The sequence below is a fragment of the Coregonus clupeaformis genome, unplaced genomic scaffold, assembly GCF_020615455.1.
Source record: "Coregonus clupeaformis isolate EN_2021a unplaced genomic scaffold, ASM2061545v1 scaf0002, whole genome shotgun sequence".
NCBI lineage: Eukaryota > Metazoa > Chordata > Actinopteri > Salmoniformes > Salmonidae > Coregonus > Coregonus clupeaformis.
In genome coordinates, this window is record NW_025533457.1 from 1,137,501 (window position 1) to 1,152,513 (window position 15,013).

At 43.1% G+C, this 15,013-nt stretch overlaps 1 protein-coding gene across 2 annotated transcripts in view; it reads right to left on the bottom strand.

Moving 5' to 3' along the window:
* The window catches only part of LOC121530750 (AT-rich interactive domain-containing protein 3A-like), a 263,616-nt gene extending 249,331 nt beyond the window's left edge, over positions 1-14,285 (bottom strand). For both annotated transcript variants that reach the window (XM_041835965.2, XM_041835964.2), the window contains exons 1-2: positions 13,965-14,285; positions 12,612-13,322 (exon numbers count right to left, since the gene is read on the bottom strand). In XM_041835965.2, coding sequence (XP_041691899.1) covers positions 12,612-13,322; positions 13,965-14,003 — 750 coding nt within the window. In that variant the 5' untranslated portion in view covers positions 14,004-14,285. The remainder of the gene's footprint in view (positions 1-12,611; positions 13,323-13,964) is intronic.
* Positions 14,286-15,013: the final 728 nt, after the last annotated feature.

Sequence of the window (15,013 nt, forward strand, 5' to 3'; positions counted from 1 at the left end):
ATGACCAGGATCTAATGGTGTAGTGATGACCAGGATCTAAGGGTGTAGTGATGACCAGGATCTAATGGTGTAGTGATGACCAGGATCTAATGGTGTAGTGATGACCAGGATCTAATGGTGTAGTGATGACCAGGATCTAATGGTGTAGTGATGACCAGGATCTAATGGTGTAGTGATGACCAGGATCTAATGGTGTAGTGATGACCAGGATCTAATGGTGTAGTGATGACCAGGATCTAATGGTGTAGTGATGACCAGGATCTAAGGGTGTAGTGATGACCAGGATCTAATGGGGTAGTGATGACCAGGATCTAATGGTGTAGTGATGACCAGGATCTAATGGTGTAGTGATGACCAGGATCTAATGGTGTAGTGATGACCAGGATCTAAAGGTGTAGTGATGACCAGGATCTAATGGTGTAGTGATGACCAGGATCTAATGGTGTAGTGATGACCAGGATCTAATGGTGTAGTGAGACACAGTCTCTATGAACAGAGTTTTTGTAACCCTTTAAGCTTATGATAAGTCTTACAATGAATTAGAATTGAGTTACAGAGCTACAAAGAATGTAAACTACTAGCATCCTATCCTATCATCCTATATGATCATCCTATTCTATCATCTTATCCTAACATATCATATAATCCTATTCCCCTATCATTCTATCCTATCAACCCAATATATATCACCATATCAGCCTATCCTATCATCATATCTAATCATCATATCATCCTATCATCCTATCATCCTATCATCATATCACAATATCATCCTATCATTATACCATTATATCATCCTGTCATATCATCCTATCATCCTATCCTATACTGTCATCCTATCATCCTTTCATATCATCCTTTCATATCATCCTATCATATCATCCTATAATCATATCATAACATCACATCATCCTATCGTATCATTTCTATTATCCTATAATCCTATCATATCATCCTATCATATTATTCTATCCTATCCCAATTTCAACTGGCATTAGGGATTTTTTGACTGGAGCCGACGGGCTGACTAAGACAACATTAGAGAGAGGCTTGAGTGTGTGTTTTAACTCTCTGTCTCACTGTCTGTGGGTCATAGTGAAAACGTTTGTTTAACCAGCAGCTCTGTTTACGTTCTTCCTGTCCTGGAGAGCTGATTCTCTCAGCTTGTCTTCCTTTCGCTGATTTAACCCCATTTCCCCATTTCACTGTCTTGTTTTATTTCCTTCTGCTCAACTCAACCACCTCTACTATGGAGGAGGGAGGAGGGAGGAGGGAGGAGGGAGGATTGAGGAGGGAGGAGGGAGGAGGGAGAGGGGGAGGAGGGAGGAGGGAGGAGGGAGAGGGGGAGGAGGGAGGAGGGAGGAAGGAGAGGAGGAGGAGGAGGAGGAGGAGGAGGGAGAGGGGGAGGAGGGAGGAGGGAGGAGGGAGAGGGGGGAGGAGGGAGGAGGGAGGAGGGAGAGGAGGAGGAGGAGGAGGGAGAGGGGGGAGGGGGAGGAGGGAGAGGGGGAGGAGGGAGGAGGGAGAGGAGGGAGAGGGGGGAGGAGGGAGGAGGGAGAGGAGGAGGAGGGAGAGGGGGAGGAGGGAGGAGGGAGGAGGGAGAGGGGGAGGAGGGAGGAGGGAGGAGGGAGAGGAGGAGGAGGGAGAGGGGAGGGGGAGGAGGGAGAGGGGGAGGAGGGAGGAGGGAAGCAGGAGAGGAGGAGGAGGGAGAGGGGGAGGAGGGAGGAGGGAGGAGGGAGAGGAGGGAGAGGGGGAGGGGGGAGGAGGGAGAGGGGGTGGAGGGAGGAGGGAAGCAGGAGAGGAGGAGGAGGGAGAGGGGGAGGAGGGAGGAGGGAGAGGAGGAGGAGGGAGAGGGGGAGGGGGAGGGGGAGGAGGGAGAGGGGGAGGAGGGAGGAGGGAGAGTGTGTGTGCTGCCTGGTGATTGTTGCTGTAATTATACAAGCCCCAGTACAGTTAACTGGCTAACAGTAGCTACTAAGGGTAAGTTATAACCTACATTTATTTTTGTTTTGTTTTTACATACTGGTAGCCAGAGTCGTTCAAGGGAATTCGGGACATGGGTGACTAGTTAACGTTAACTTGGCTCTCTGTGTGTTTGTGCCGTGGGAGGAGGGGTTAGCTCGTTGGCAAAGAGCAATGGCTAGCTGGTATGCTAACTATTCTAGCTAACTAACTGGCTGAATAAGTTGACGACGTACTCACTCAAACTGTCAAAAGTAACCCAAAACTTTACACAACGTTAGACACGGACACAAATGATCTGTTTGGCGTGTTAACACGCTGGTGGTTTGTTGTAACCGAGTATTGGTGCCAAACCGTGTTATTGGAGGCTGGCATGCTAGTTGGCTTTGGCATCATAGGATTCGGTGCCCTGGACGGTTTTCACGGAAGAATACTGTACCAAGTTAGCTAGCTGAATAAACTAAGTTAGAGTCTATTCCTAGAAACATTGAACCGCTGTAGTTTACAACAATTATAATTTCTAAAAGTGGAAGTTGGGAGAGTTATATTTGAGTGTTTCAGTGAAACGTAAGTGAGGGAGGCCCCGCTCTCTCACTTTCCCAGATGTTTAGTTCATTTCATTCCGATCTCCTTTGCATTATTGTAGCCTTTTTCTGTAGCCTGTCAACTATGTGTCTGTCTATCCCTGTTCTCTCCTCTCTGCACAGGCCATACAAACGCTTCACACCACGTGGCTGTTGCCACTCTAATCTGGTGGTCCCTGCGCGCACGACCCACGTGGAGTTCCAGGTCTCAGGCAGCCTCTGGAACTGCCGTTCTGCGGCCAACAAGGCAGAGTTCATCTCAGCCTATGCTACCCTCCAGTCCCTCGACTTCTTGGCGCTGACGGAAACATAGATTACCACAGAAAACACTGCTACTCCTACTGCTCTTTCCTCGTCTGATCATGTGTTCTCGCATACCCCGAGAGCATCTGGTCAGCGGAGTGGTGGCACAGTAATCCTCATCTCTCCCAAGTGGACATTCTCTCTTTTTCCCCTGACCCATCTGTCTATCTCCTCATTTGAATTCCATGCTGTCACAGTCACTAGCCCATTCAAGCTTAACATCCTTGTCATTTATCGCCCTCCAGGTTCCCTTGGAGAGTTCATCAATGAGCTTGACGCCTTGATAAGTTCCTTTCCTGAGGATGGCTCACCCCTCACAGTTCTGGGTGACTTTAACCTCCCTACGTCTGCCTTTGACTCATTTCTCTCTGCCTCCTTCTTTCCACTCCTTTCCTCTTTTGACCTCACCCTCTCACCGTCCCCCCCTACTCACAAGGCAGGCAATACGCTTGACCTCATCTTTACTAGATGCTGTTATTCTACTAATCTCACCGCAACTCCCCTCCAAGTCTCCGACCACTACTTTGTATCCTTTTCTCTCTCGCTCTCCTCCAACACTACTCACTCTGCCCCTACTCAGATGGTAATGTGCTGTCGCAACGACATCCGATCCTCATTTATTAAGTCAAATGACACCGCTGGTCCTGCTCACACTGCCCTACCCTATGCTTTGACTTCTTTCTCCCCTCTCTCTCCAGATGAAATCTTGCGACTTGTGACGGCCGGCCGCCCAACAACCTGCCCGCTTGACCCCATCCCCTCCGCTCTTCTCCAGACCATTTCCATAGAGACCTTCTCCCTTACCTCACCTCGCTCATCAACTCATCCTTGACCGCTGGCCATGTCCCTTCCGTCTTCAAGAGAGCGAGAGTTGCACCCCTCCTCAAAAAACCTACACTCGATCCCTCCGATGTCAACAACTACAGACCAATATCCCTTCTTTCTTTTCTCTCCAAAACTCTTGAGCATGCCGTCTCTAGCCAACTCTCCTGCTATCTCTCTCAGAATGACCTTCTTGATCCAAACCAGTCAGGTTTCAAGACTGGTCATTCAACTGAGACTGCTCTTCTCTGTGTCACGGAGGCTCTCCGCACTGCTAAAGCTAACACTCTCTCCTCTGCTCTCATCCTTCTAGACCTATCTGCTGCCTTTGATACTGTGAACCATCAGATCCTCCTCTCCACCCTCTCCGAGTTGGGCATCTCCGGCGCTGCTCACTCTTTGATTGCGTCCTACCTGACAGGTCGCTCCTACCAGGTGGCGTGGCGAGAATCTGTCTCCGCACCACGTGCTCTCACCACTGGTGTCCCCCAGGGCTCAGTTCTAGGCCCTCTCCTATTCTCTCTATACACCAAGTCACTTGGCTCTGTCATATCCTCACATGGTCTCTCCTATCATTGCTACGCAGACGACACACAATTAATTTTCTCCTTTCCCCCTTCTGATAACCAGGTGGCGAATCGCATCTCTGCATGTCTGGCAGACATATCAGTGTGGATGTCGGATCACCACCTCAAGCTGAACCTCGGCAAGACGGAGCTGCTCTTCCTCCCGGGGAAGGACTGCCCGCTCCATGATCTCGCCATCACGGTTGACAACTCCATTGTGTCCTCCTCCCAGAGTGCAAAGAACCTTGGCGTGACCCTGGACAACACCCTGTCGTTCTCCACTAACATCAAAGCGGTGACCCGATCCTGCAGGTTCATGCTCTACAACATTCGCAGAGTACGACCCTACCTTACACAGAAAGCGGTATAGGTCCTAATTCAGGCACTTGTCATCTCCCGTCTGGATTACTGCAACTCGCTGATGGCTGGGCTCCCTGCCTGTGCCATTAAACCCATACAACTTATCCAGAACGCCGCAGCCCGTCTGGTGTTCGACCTTCCCAAGTTCTCTCATGTCACCCCGCTCCTCCGCACACTCCACTGGCTTCCAGTTGAGGCTCGCATCTACTACAAGACCATGGTGCTTGCCTACGGAGCTGAGAGGGGAACAGCACCTCCTTACCTTCAGGCTCTGATCAGACCCTACACCCAAACGAGGGCACTACGTTCATCCACCTCTGGCCTGCTAGCTCCCCTACCTCTACAGAAGCACAGTTCCCGCTCAGCCCAGTCAAAGCTATTTGCTGCTCTGGCACCCCAATGGTGGAACAAGCTCCCCCACGACGCCAGGACAGCGGAGTCACTGACCACCTTCCGGAGACACTTGAAACCCTACCTCTTTAAGGAATACCTGGAATAGTATAAAGTAATCATTCTACCCCCCCCTTCCCCCATCCCCCCATAAAAAAATTATAAAAGAAAAGTGGTTGTCCCACTGGCTATCATAAGTTGAACGCATCAATTTGTAAGTCGCTCTGGATAAGAGCATCTGCTAAATGATGTAAATGTAAAATGTAAATGAAAAGCTAGCTGCCATTTTGTTTTAATAGCCCGGTTCAACATCCCAGTTCAACATCCCAGTTCAACATCCCAGTTCAACATCCCAGTTCAACAGCCCGGTTCAACATCCCAGTTCAACATCCCAGTTCAACAGCCCGGTTCAACATCCCAGTTCAACATCCCAGTTCAACAGCCCAGTTCAACATCCCAGTTCAACAGCCCGGTTCAACATCCCAGTTCAACAGCCCGGTTCAACATCCCAGTTCAACATCCCAGTTCAACATCCCAGTTCAACACCCCGGTTCAACATCCCAGTTCAACATCCCAGTTCAACAGCCCGGTTCAACATCCCAGTTCAACATCCCAGTTCAACAGCCCGGTTCAACATCCCAGTTCAACATATACAGTATTGTTTTCCTCTGTGTGTGTGTGTGTGTGCATGTGTGTGTGTGTGTGTGTGCATGTGTCTGTGGAAACGTGCTAGGTGTTGAACAGCACTCGATTTGTTTCTGTTTCGTAATGGGTTGGCTACCAGCCGACATACACGTTCGCTCTCACACACGCGCTCCCACAAACACACACACTGCTCACACACACACACACTGCTCACACACACACACACACACACACACACACACACACACACACACACACATGCTGCTGCCAGAGAGGGAGATCCCAGCTGTTTTGGGTGTGAGCCAGGCTGGAATGCCACCAGCTCTACTTTCCTACATTCCCTGTCCTCCTGCCAAAGCTATACGCAATCTTCTTTTGCTGTTTTCCTCTCACTCTCTCGCTCTTCCCTCGGCTCTTCCCTCGGCTCTTCCCTCAGCTCTTCCCTCGGCCCTTCCCTCAGCTCTTCCCTCGGCTCTTCCCTCGGCTCTTCCCTCGGCTCTTCCCTCAGCTCTTCCCTCGGCCCTTCCCTCAGCTCTTCCCTCGGCTCTTCCCTCAGCTCTTCCCTCAGCTCTTCCCTCGGCTCTTCCCTCAGCTCTTCCCTCAGCTCTTCCCTCGGCCCTTCCCTCGGCTCTTCCCTCGGCTCTTCCCTCAGCTCTTCCCTCGGCTCTTCCCTCGGCTCTTCCCTCAGCTCTTCCCTCATCTCTTCCCTCAGCTCTTCCCTCAGCTCTTCCCTCAGCTCTTCCCTCAGCACTTCCCTCAGCTCTTCCCTCAGCCCTTCCCTCAGCTCTTCCCTCAGCTCTTCCCTCGGCTCTTCCCTCAGCTCTTCCCTCAGCACTTCCCTCAGCTCTTCCCTCGGCTCTTCCCTCCGCTCTTCCCTCGGCTCTTCCCTCAGCTCTTCCCTCAGCTCATAAAACTCTCTCTGTTCTATCTCACTTTGTTTTACAGTAATACTGTACTGTACTTTATGATATTCTCAATATAGTATTATTCTATTATATATTTGAGGGTCTCTTCTTTCAATACATTTTATTCATTCATTCATTCATTAGGGGTCCATTTCTGTAAAACCACAATGCCTTTTTATCACCCCAACTGTCAATCAATCAAATGTAGAACCTTATTTGAAGCTATATAGATCATAACAAAAACTGTGTTTGAGATTTCAGATATGTCAAATAGAAAGTTAGATTCTATTCTGTTCATCCACAGAAATCCATTCACAAAAGCAGCATCTAACTGTCATCTACATACGTCAACAGATTGATGTTACAGTCAATATTAACCGGCCTAAAGGGCAGATTGAAATATACTCCTCCTCTAGCCTCAACACCACATCTTGTTCCCATTTACAAAGATGCATTTAGTTGCTGCCTCCCTTCAGTTGCCCTCAAATGTGGTTTTGTTTTGCAACTCTGAAAACGCATAGTAGTCTGGCTCCAGGGCGTCTGCTCAGTGACCATAAGTATCCTTTTATTGTGCTATGACCATTTCTTCCCAATGACCCGGCTACAAAAGCACATCCTGAAAAATATAGCTCTCAACTTGATTTATTCACAGGAGAAATGTCATTTTACATGATTTACATTTGACAATATTCACGTAAAGTCTGAAAAATGTAAGTATTTCCTTGATAATAGACTAGTCTTTCCTTGATAATAGATACTAGTATTTCCTTGATAATATAGACTAGTCTCTCCTTGATAACAGACTAGTCTTTCCTTGATTATAGACTAGTCTTTCCTTCATAATAGACTAGTCCTTCCTTGATAATAGAGACTAGCCTTTCCTTGATAATAGACTAGTCTTTCCTTGATAACAGACTAGTCTCCTTGATAATAGAGACTAGTCTCTCCTTGATAACAGACTAGTCTTTCCTTGATTATAGACTAGTCTTTCCTTCATAATAGACTAGTCTTTCCTTCATAATAGAGACTAGTCTTTCCTTGATTATAGACCAGTCTTTCCATGATAATAGAGACTAGTTTTTAGCAAAGCCTCATACAGTATTCAGTATGACAGCTAGTGTTACTGATCAATACTACATACACTAGTGTTACTGATCAATACTACATACACTAGTGTTACTGATCAATACTACATACACTAGTGTTAATGATCAATACTACATACACTAGTGCTAATGATCAATACTGCATTCACTATTGTTACTGATCAATACTACATACACTAGTGTTACTGATCAATACTGCATTCACTATTGTTACTAATCAATACTACATACACTAGTATTAGTGGTAATGATCAATACTACATACACTCGTGCTAATGATCAATACTGCATACACTAGTGTTAGTTGTAATGATCAATACTACATACACTAGTGTTAGTTGTAATGATCAATACTACATACACTAGTGTTGCTGATCAATACTACATACACTAGTGTTAGTTGTAATGATCAATACTACATATAATAGTGTTAATGATCAATACTACATACACTAGTGTTACTGATCAATACTACATACATTAGTGTTAATTATCAATACTACATACACTAGTGTTACTGATCAATACTACATACACTAGTATTAGTGGTAATGATCAATACTACATACACTAGTGCTAATGATCAATACTGCATACACTATTGTTAGTTGTAATGATCAATACTACATACACTAGTGTTAGTTGTAATGATCAATACTACATACACTAGTGTTACTGATCAATACTACATACACTAGTGTTGTAAAATATTTGCACAATTCTTCAACCTCTGTCAAGTTGGTTGTTGATCATTGCTAGACAGACATTTTCAAGTCTTGCCATATATTCTAAAGCCTATTTAAGTAAGAACTGTAATTAGACCACGCAGGAACATTCAATGGTGTCTTGGTAAGCGACTCCAGGGTAGATTTGGGTAGGTTATTGTTCTGCTGAAATGTTAATTTGTCTCCCAGGGTCTGGTGGAAAGCAGAATGAACTAGGTTTTCCTCTAGGATTTTGCCTGTGCTTAACTCTATTCCGTTTCTTCGTATCCTAAAAAACTCCCCAGTCCTTGCCAATGACAAGCATACCCATGACATGAAGCAGCCACCACCATGCTTTAAAATATGAAGAGTGGTACTCAGTGATGTGTTGTGTTGGATTTGCCCCAAACATAATGATAAAGATCATTTCTTTGGCAATTTCTTTTGCTGTTTTACTTTAGTGCCTTATTGCAAACAGGATGCATGTTTTGGAATATTTTTATTCTTTACAAGCTTCCTTCTTTTCTCTCTGTCATTTAGGTTAGTATTGTGGAGTAACTACAATGTTGTTGATCCATCCTCAGTTTTCTCCTATCACAGCCATTATACTCTGTAACTGTTTATAAATCACCATTGGCCTCATGGTGAAATCACTGAGCGGTTTCCTTCCTCTCCGGCAACTGAGTTAGGAAGGACGCCTGTATCTTTTTAGTGAATGGGTGTATTGATACACCATCCAAAGTGTAATTAATAACTTCACCATGCTCAAAGGGATATTCAGTCTGCTTATTATTTTTTTATCGACCAAAAGGTGCCCTTCTTTGCGAGGCATTGGAAAACCTCCTTGGTCTTTGTGGTTGAATCTGTTTGAAATTCACTGCTCGAATGAGGGACCTTACAGATAATTGTATGTTTGAGGTACAGAGATCAGGTAGTCATTAGAAAATCATGTTAAACACTATTATTGCACACAGAGTGAGTTCATGCAATTTATTATGTGACTTGTTAAGCACATTTTTAGTCCTGAACTTATTTAGGCTTGCCATAACAAAGGGGTTGAATACTTATTGACTCAAGGCATTTCAGCTTTTCATTTCGTATTAAATTTGGACACATTTCGAAAAACATAATTCCATTTTGACATTATGGGTTATTGTGTGTTGGCCAGTTACAAAAAAATATCTATTTAATCCATTTTAATTTCAGGCTGTAACAAAACAAAATGTGGAAAAAGTCAAAGGGTGTGAATACTTTCTGATGGCACTGTAGATACTGGACAGAGAAACCCCATAAAAACCCTGAACTGAGGATGTAGAGAAATATAGCATCATTTATATAAAATGTAAATAATTGTATTTTGTCCAATGAGTAACATAAGAATTACACAATGGCAAATCTTAATTGTCGAGGTTTTAATTCTCCATGATTTTAATTGCATTTCCATTGCTTGGGATACCTAATGCACACATTACATTTCCGGAAGTATCTGAATGTTCCGTCATAAATAAAGGATGACCACATTCACATTCACTCAGAAATATAGACCTGTGTTCGCTTTCCAGCCTCTCTCTGGTGGATTGTAATGATTTACCTCGTTATCAGAATGATATTATGATTTACATCTTTATCAGAATGATATTATGATTTATATCTTTATCAGAATGATATTATGATTTACATCTTTATCAGAATGATATTATGATTTACATCTTTATCAGAATTATATTATGATTTACATCTTTATCAGAATGATATTATGATTTACATCTTTATCAGAATGATATTATGATTTACATCTTTATCAGAATGACATTATGATTTACATCTTTATCAGAATGATATTATGATTTACATCTTTATCAGAATGATATTATGATTTACATCTTTATCAGAATGATATTATGATTTACATCTTTATCAGAATGACATTATGATTTACATCTTTATCAGAATGATATTATGATTTACATCTTTATCAGAATGACATTATGATTTACATCTTTATCAGAATGATATTATGATTTACATCTTTATCAGAATGATATTATGATTTACATCTTTATCAGAATGACATTATGATTTACATCTTTATCAGAATGATATCATGCTGGAGTGAAGAGGACTACTTTCTTCTTCTTTAGTCACCTAAAATCAAGTCTTAAAGCCAATCCTGTTGTTGTGACGTGATATATAAACATCCACCCTCATTTTTTTATCAATAGGGGCATTTATCCAATAATTAAGCAATTATCAGTTAGTAATAAATCAGTAATAAGCAGGAGAACATATTTTTTCATTTTTTTATTGTAGACTTTTAAGATAAATCACTAAATATATTATTGTATACATATTAAATAAAATAGTAATATCAATATATTGTATACATGTAAATTGGGCCTGGTCAGCTAACAAATGATATTCTTTGAACAAGTGGTCTGGTCTAGGGTTCTTCTATGCTCAACGTGATTTGAACAAGTGGTCTAGTCTAGGGTTCTTCTTATTAAATAGACATGAAGGAAATACAAAGATGTTCTCTCTCATCATCTGGTTTTAGACCTGCACCGTTTCATTGCTTAGAAAAATAACATAATTGTGCTGCCTTGTTTGTAGACCTCCCCAAGGTCTTTGACACCGATACTGTTGACCGTCACATTCTCATTCAAAGGTTGACTGAAATAAGCCTGGATCAGGCTCCTTGAAAGTGGTTTGAGAATGATCTGTCAGACAGGACACAATGTGTGATTTCTGATGGCGTTAAGTCTAGTTTCCTGGATATTACAAAAAGGTGTACCGCAGGGGTCGGTACTGGGACCTGTTCTCTTTACTATTTATATAAATAATATTGTAATATTAATCTATATTCAGACGATACCGTTATGTATGCCATTGTCCCAACTGTAGACCAGGCGTTGATATAACTGCAATGGGACCTTTTTACCTTACAGAAAGCCCTGGTTGGTTTAAAACTGGTACTTAATGTGGGCAAGACTACATATATGTTGTTCTCTAGTTCTGGCAAAAAAAAATGTTTCAGATGGACTCCATCTTTTTTTATTGAATGGTTCTCCCCTCGATCGGGTTCCCATCTATAAATATCTGGGCATTTGGATTGACAAAGATTTCATGTTTAAAGAACATACTGACGAGCTAGTTAAAAAGCTAATATTTAAAGTGGGCTTTAAAAAATATATATATATCTTGCCTCTCCCTAAACAGCAGGAAGCAGATTGTACAGTCAACTTTCCTGCCAGTTTTTGACTATTTACCAGAATATAGCAGCCACTACTCTTAGACCTTTGGGTGCCGTCTACCATAGTGCCCTTCACAGGTGACCGTTTTAATACTCATCACTGCATCCTGTATTAAAAAGGTTGTCTGGTCCTCATTAAAGTCCCCTAGATCACTTCACTATTCCCTTTTTGTTAACAAAGCTCTACTACACAAGCTTCCAACTTACTTAACTTTGTTGTTTAAGTACAAAAACATGAGATACCAAACCCTTTCCACAGGGTTGGTTAACTCTCGAGGTTCCTCGGGTCTCCACTGAACTAGGTAAATCCGCTTTTAGTTTTAATGCACCTCACTGCTGGAGCAATCAGCAGAACAAATTACATTTTACATTTTTAGTCACTTAGCAGACGCTCTTATCCAGAGCGACTTACGGTTAGTGAGTGTGTACATTTTCATACTGGATTAAAACTGGATGTCTCAGGTGCCGCTGGTTCAGTTTAGGGTGTTGATTGGGGACCTATTAGCTGAGGAATGGAACTGTTTTTCTAAAATGTTTTACCTTGTATTGATTGCTGTTTTATTTCACATTGTATTGATTAATGTTTTGTTTCACGTTGCATTTGATTGTTGTATTACTGTGATCAGGGCACCATTGAGAATGAAATCCTTGTCTCAACGGGTTTACGCTGAATAAATAAAGTTAGTAAAAAAACATAATAATAATATGAAGGAATGACAGAGAGGAGAGAACAGCAAGGTGCTCCACAGCACAAACTTAAATTAGGGTCGTGTCTGAAGCCCAAATGACCGAACAGTTTAACTTCCTGTTGAGAAGCTAGAGCCATCATGCTGTATAGGCTACTATTAAAACACATTGCAAATGTTTTGGACTTGGAAAAGTAACGGGCAGGCTTAATTATAGGCTACTTCGGTAAGGGGATGGGGTTGTTATCAACAAGGGGTAGTACAGTCAGTGGAGTCTAGTGTTTAGTAGGTGAAGTTTCATATCAAGTTATTACTTATTAGTCAGCTTTACCTGTTTGAATTGCTCCTCGTAAGTCCATTCATGGTGCTGAGACTGTGGTGCCATCCCGCCCGGGGACTCCAACTGCCGGGGCGCAGCGAAGGAGGGGGGGATTCTAGACATGAACTGCACCGGGGTGCCCTTTGGAGAGTGTCCCGCCCCGGGGTGCATGGGGTGGCGGGGCTGGTAGTGGCTGAGAGCCCCCTCCATGTCCTCCTCATTCTCATCATCCACGACTCCCTCGTTGTCCATGTCATCTCCATCCAGATTCCGCTCATCATCATCCATGCATCGGTCCATCCCCTCTCGATCATCATCCATATCGGAGTCGTCGGCTCTCTCTGAGTGTCTGCGGGCGTCGAAACTGTGAGGGACAGCCAGTCCCTGTTCAGCGGATCTCGCCAAGCTGGGAGAAGAGTTCGCTACTCCCGCAGCTAAAGCGCCCCGGACCGCTGCCTGGTAGTGGTGGAAGGCAAGGGCTTGTTGGTGGATCTGGGACTCGACCATGGAGCGGAGATCCTTCTCTTTCTCCGCCTGACGGAGCTTCTCTTCTAACGCCAGGCGGGCAGCCTGCTGTCTTTGGAGGTTTTCCATGACCGCCTCTAGCTTCATGCCTCCGCTGTTGGGCTGGTGGGACTGTGAGTGTGAGCCGGGTAAGTGGCTGTGTGTCGAGGCAGAGGAGACGAGCAGGGGGAGGTTGCTGGACGAGGAGAACGCTGCTTGCTGTGGAGGGCGAGCGGGGGTAAAAAATAAAAGAACCACTCAAAAATATTGTAACGGAGAGTAAACTGACTAAAAAGTAATAAACAATTAAGAAATAACTTGGTAATAAACGGTAAGAACCATGTTTATTATGATGGTGTGGCCGAAATGTGGCCATTGGAGACGATGTCTCTTAAAGCGTGGCTTCTAACATGTATCAAAAGTGCACCATAAATAGACTACAATGTATTGCGGAAATGAACGTGGGTAACACAGAAACAGTGTGCGCTGTATAGCTTAGTGCTGATGTGGCAGCCTACTATATATCTGACAAAACAAAAAATAATTACACAGAATAATTAGCCTATATACACATAAACCATTGCATACTATTTTTCTATAACGCATCAGAAACGTGCGTATCAATCTATGTATTGAAGAGATAAAAGTTGTGTAAAAAGTTAATTTACTTTAAATGTGATTCTAAACATTCAAAAAAAGTTATTAAAGTGTAAATAATTAGTTAGAGTAAATACACTGAGCCTAAAAGACAACGAAATAAAAGAACAAAACTCACTAGCCTATCTAAACATCTACATACTCTAATAACAATCATCCAAATCAGTCAACGTGGTTAGAGAAGGAACAAAATGTGATGCTTACCGAAGCAGATTTAGTTGCTATACTGGTGTTATCAACCATGCTTCGCCCGTCAGATCAAGACCGAAATATTTAACAGTTCACAAAGTATCTCCTTTCAGTGTTAGACGCGGGAGTATTCCTGAATCCTGATTCAACATCGAGATCCGCGTCTCTGTTGGAGAGAATAGATGAACGTGTAGGATTGAAGTGTAAAGGCTATAAATGTATTTGCGGTGGTCGAGTCTTGGAAGCCCTGAAGGTTTTAGCAACAAGTGGCAACTGTAGTCAGAATGACCCCCTCATGCGAAGGATCGGCCGTTCTGCTCCCATTTGCTAACAACACGTCAATACAGTGATATACGGAGGGCAGGTCTACGGACGGACGACCTAGGAAACACACTTTAACAATCTCACAGAATCACGGAGAACTGACGGATCCCACATCGCCAAGTGTTGGAAACCATCCAAAAATGGTCAATTCATTGCCAAAATTGTTAATAGGTTACACATTCTCTATTCTATAAATATATACATATTGTTATTCATTAGGCTATTTAGCCTGGACCCTGGCCCCACTGAACTAGTCATTCCACACATATGCTCCACTGAGCCTACTGCCTAGACTACATAATGGGGTTTTTATGTTGTTTATTTCGACAGAAATAAGTTTAGGGGTTATATTTTGTGCAATAGGAGTTTTAATTCGGTAAAAAAAAAATACATAATAATAATAATAATAATAATAATAATAAAAATAAATTGCATGCATCAGAATGGGGAAATAGTTTTGCATTCCATGGCCTGGGGCAGAAGTTTTTTTTGTATTTTCTATATTTTTTTTTACATTGCATCAGATTATGACCTATAGATCCTATAAATACAACTCAACTTCCATCTAAATGTATATTAATACATTAACAGATTACAGCTCCCATAAGTGATCCAATAACATATTGGTAAATTATTTGACACAATGTAGGCCTTACTATTCAGAGCCAAGGGACAGGCCTAGCTAAGCCTACCTAAGGGCATCATCAACACAAACCAGGAAAAAAAAGCTATTTGTTGAG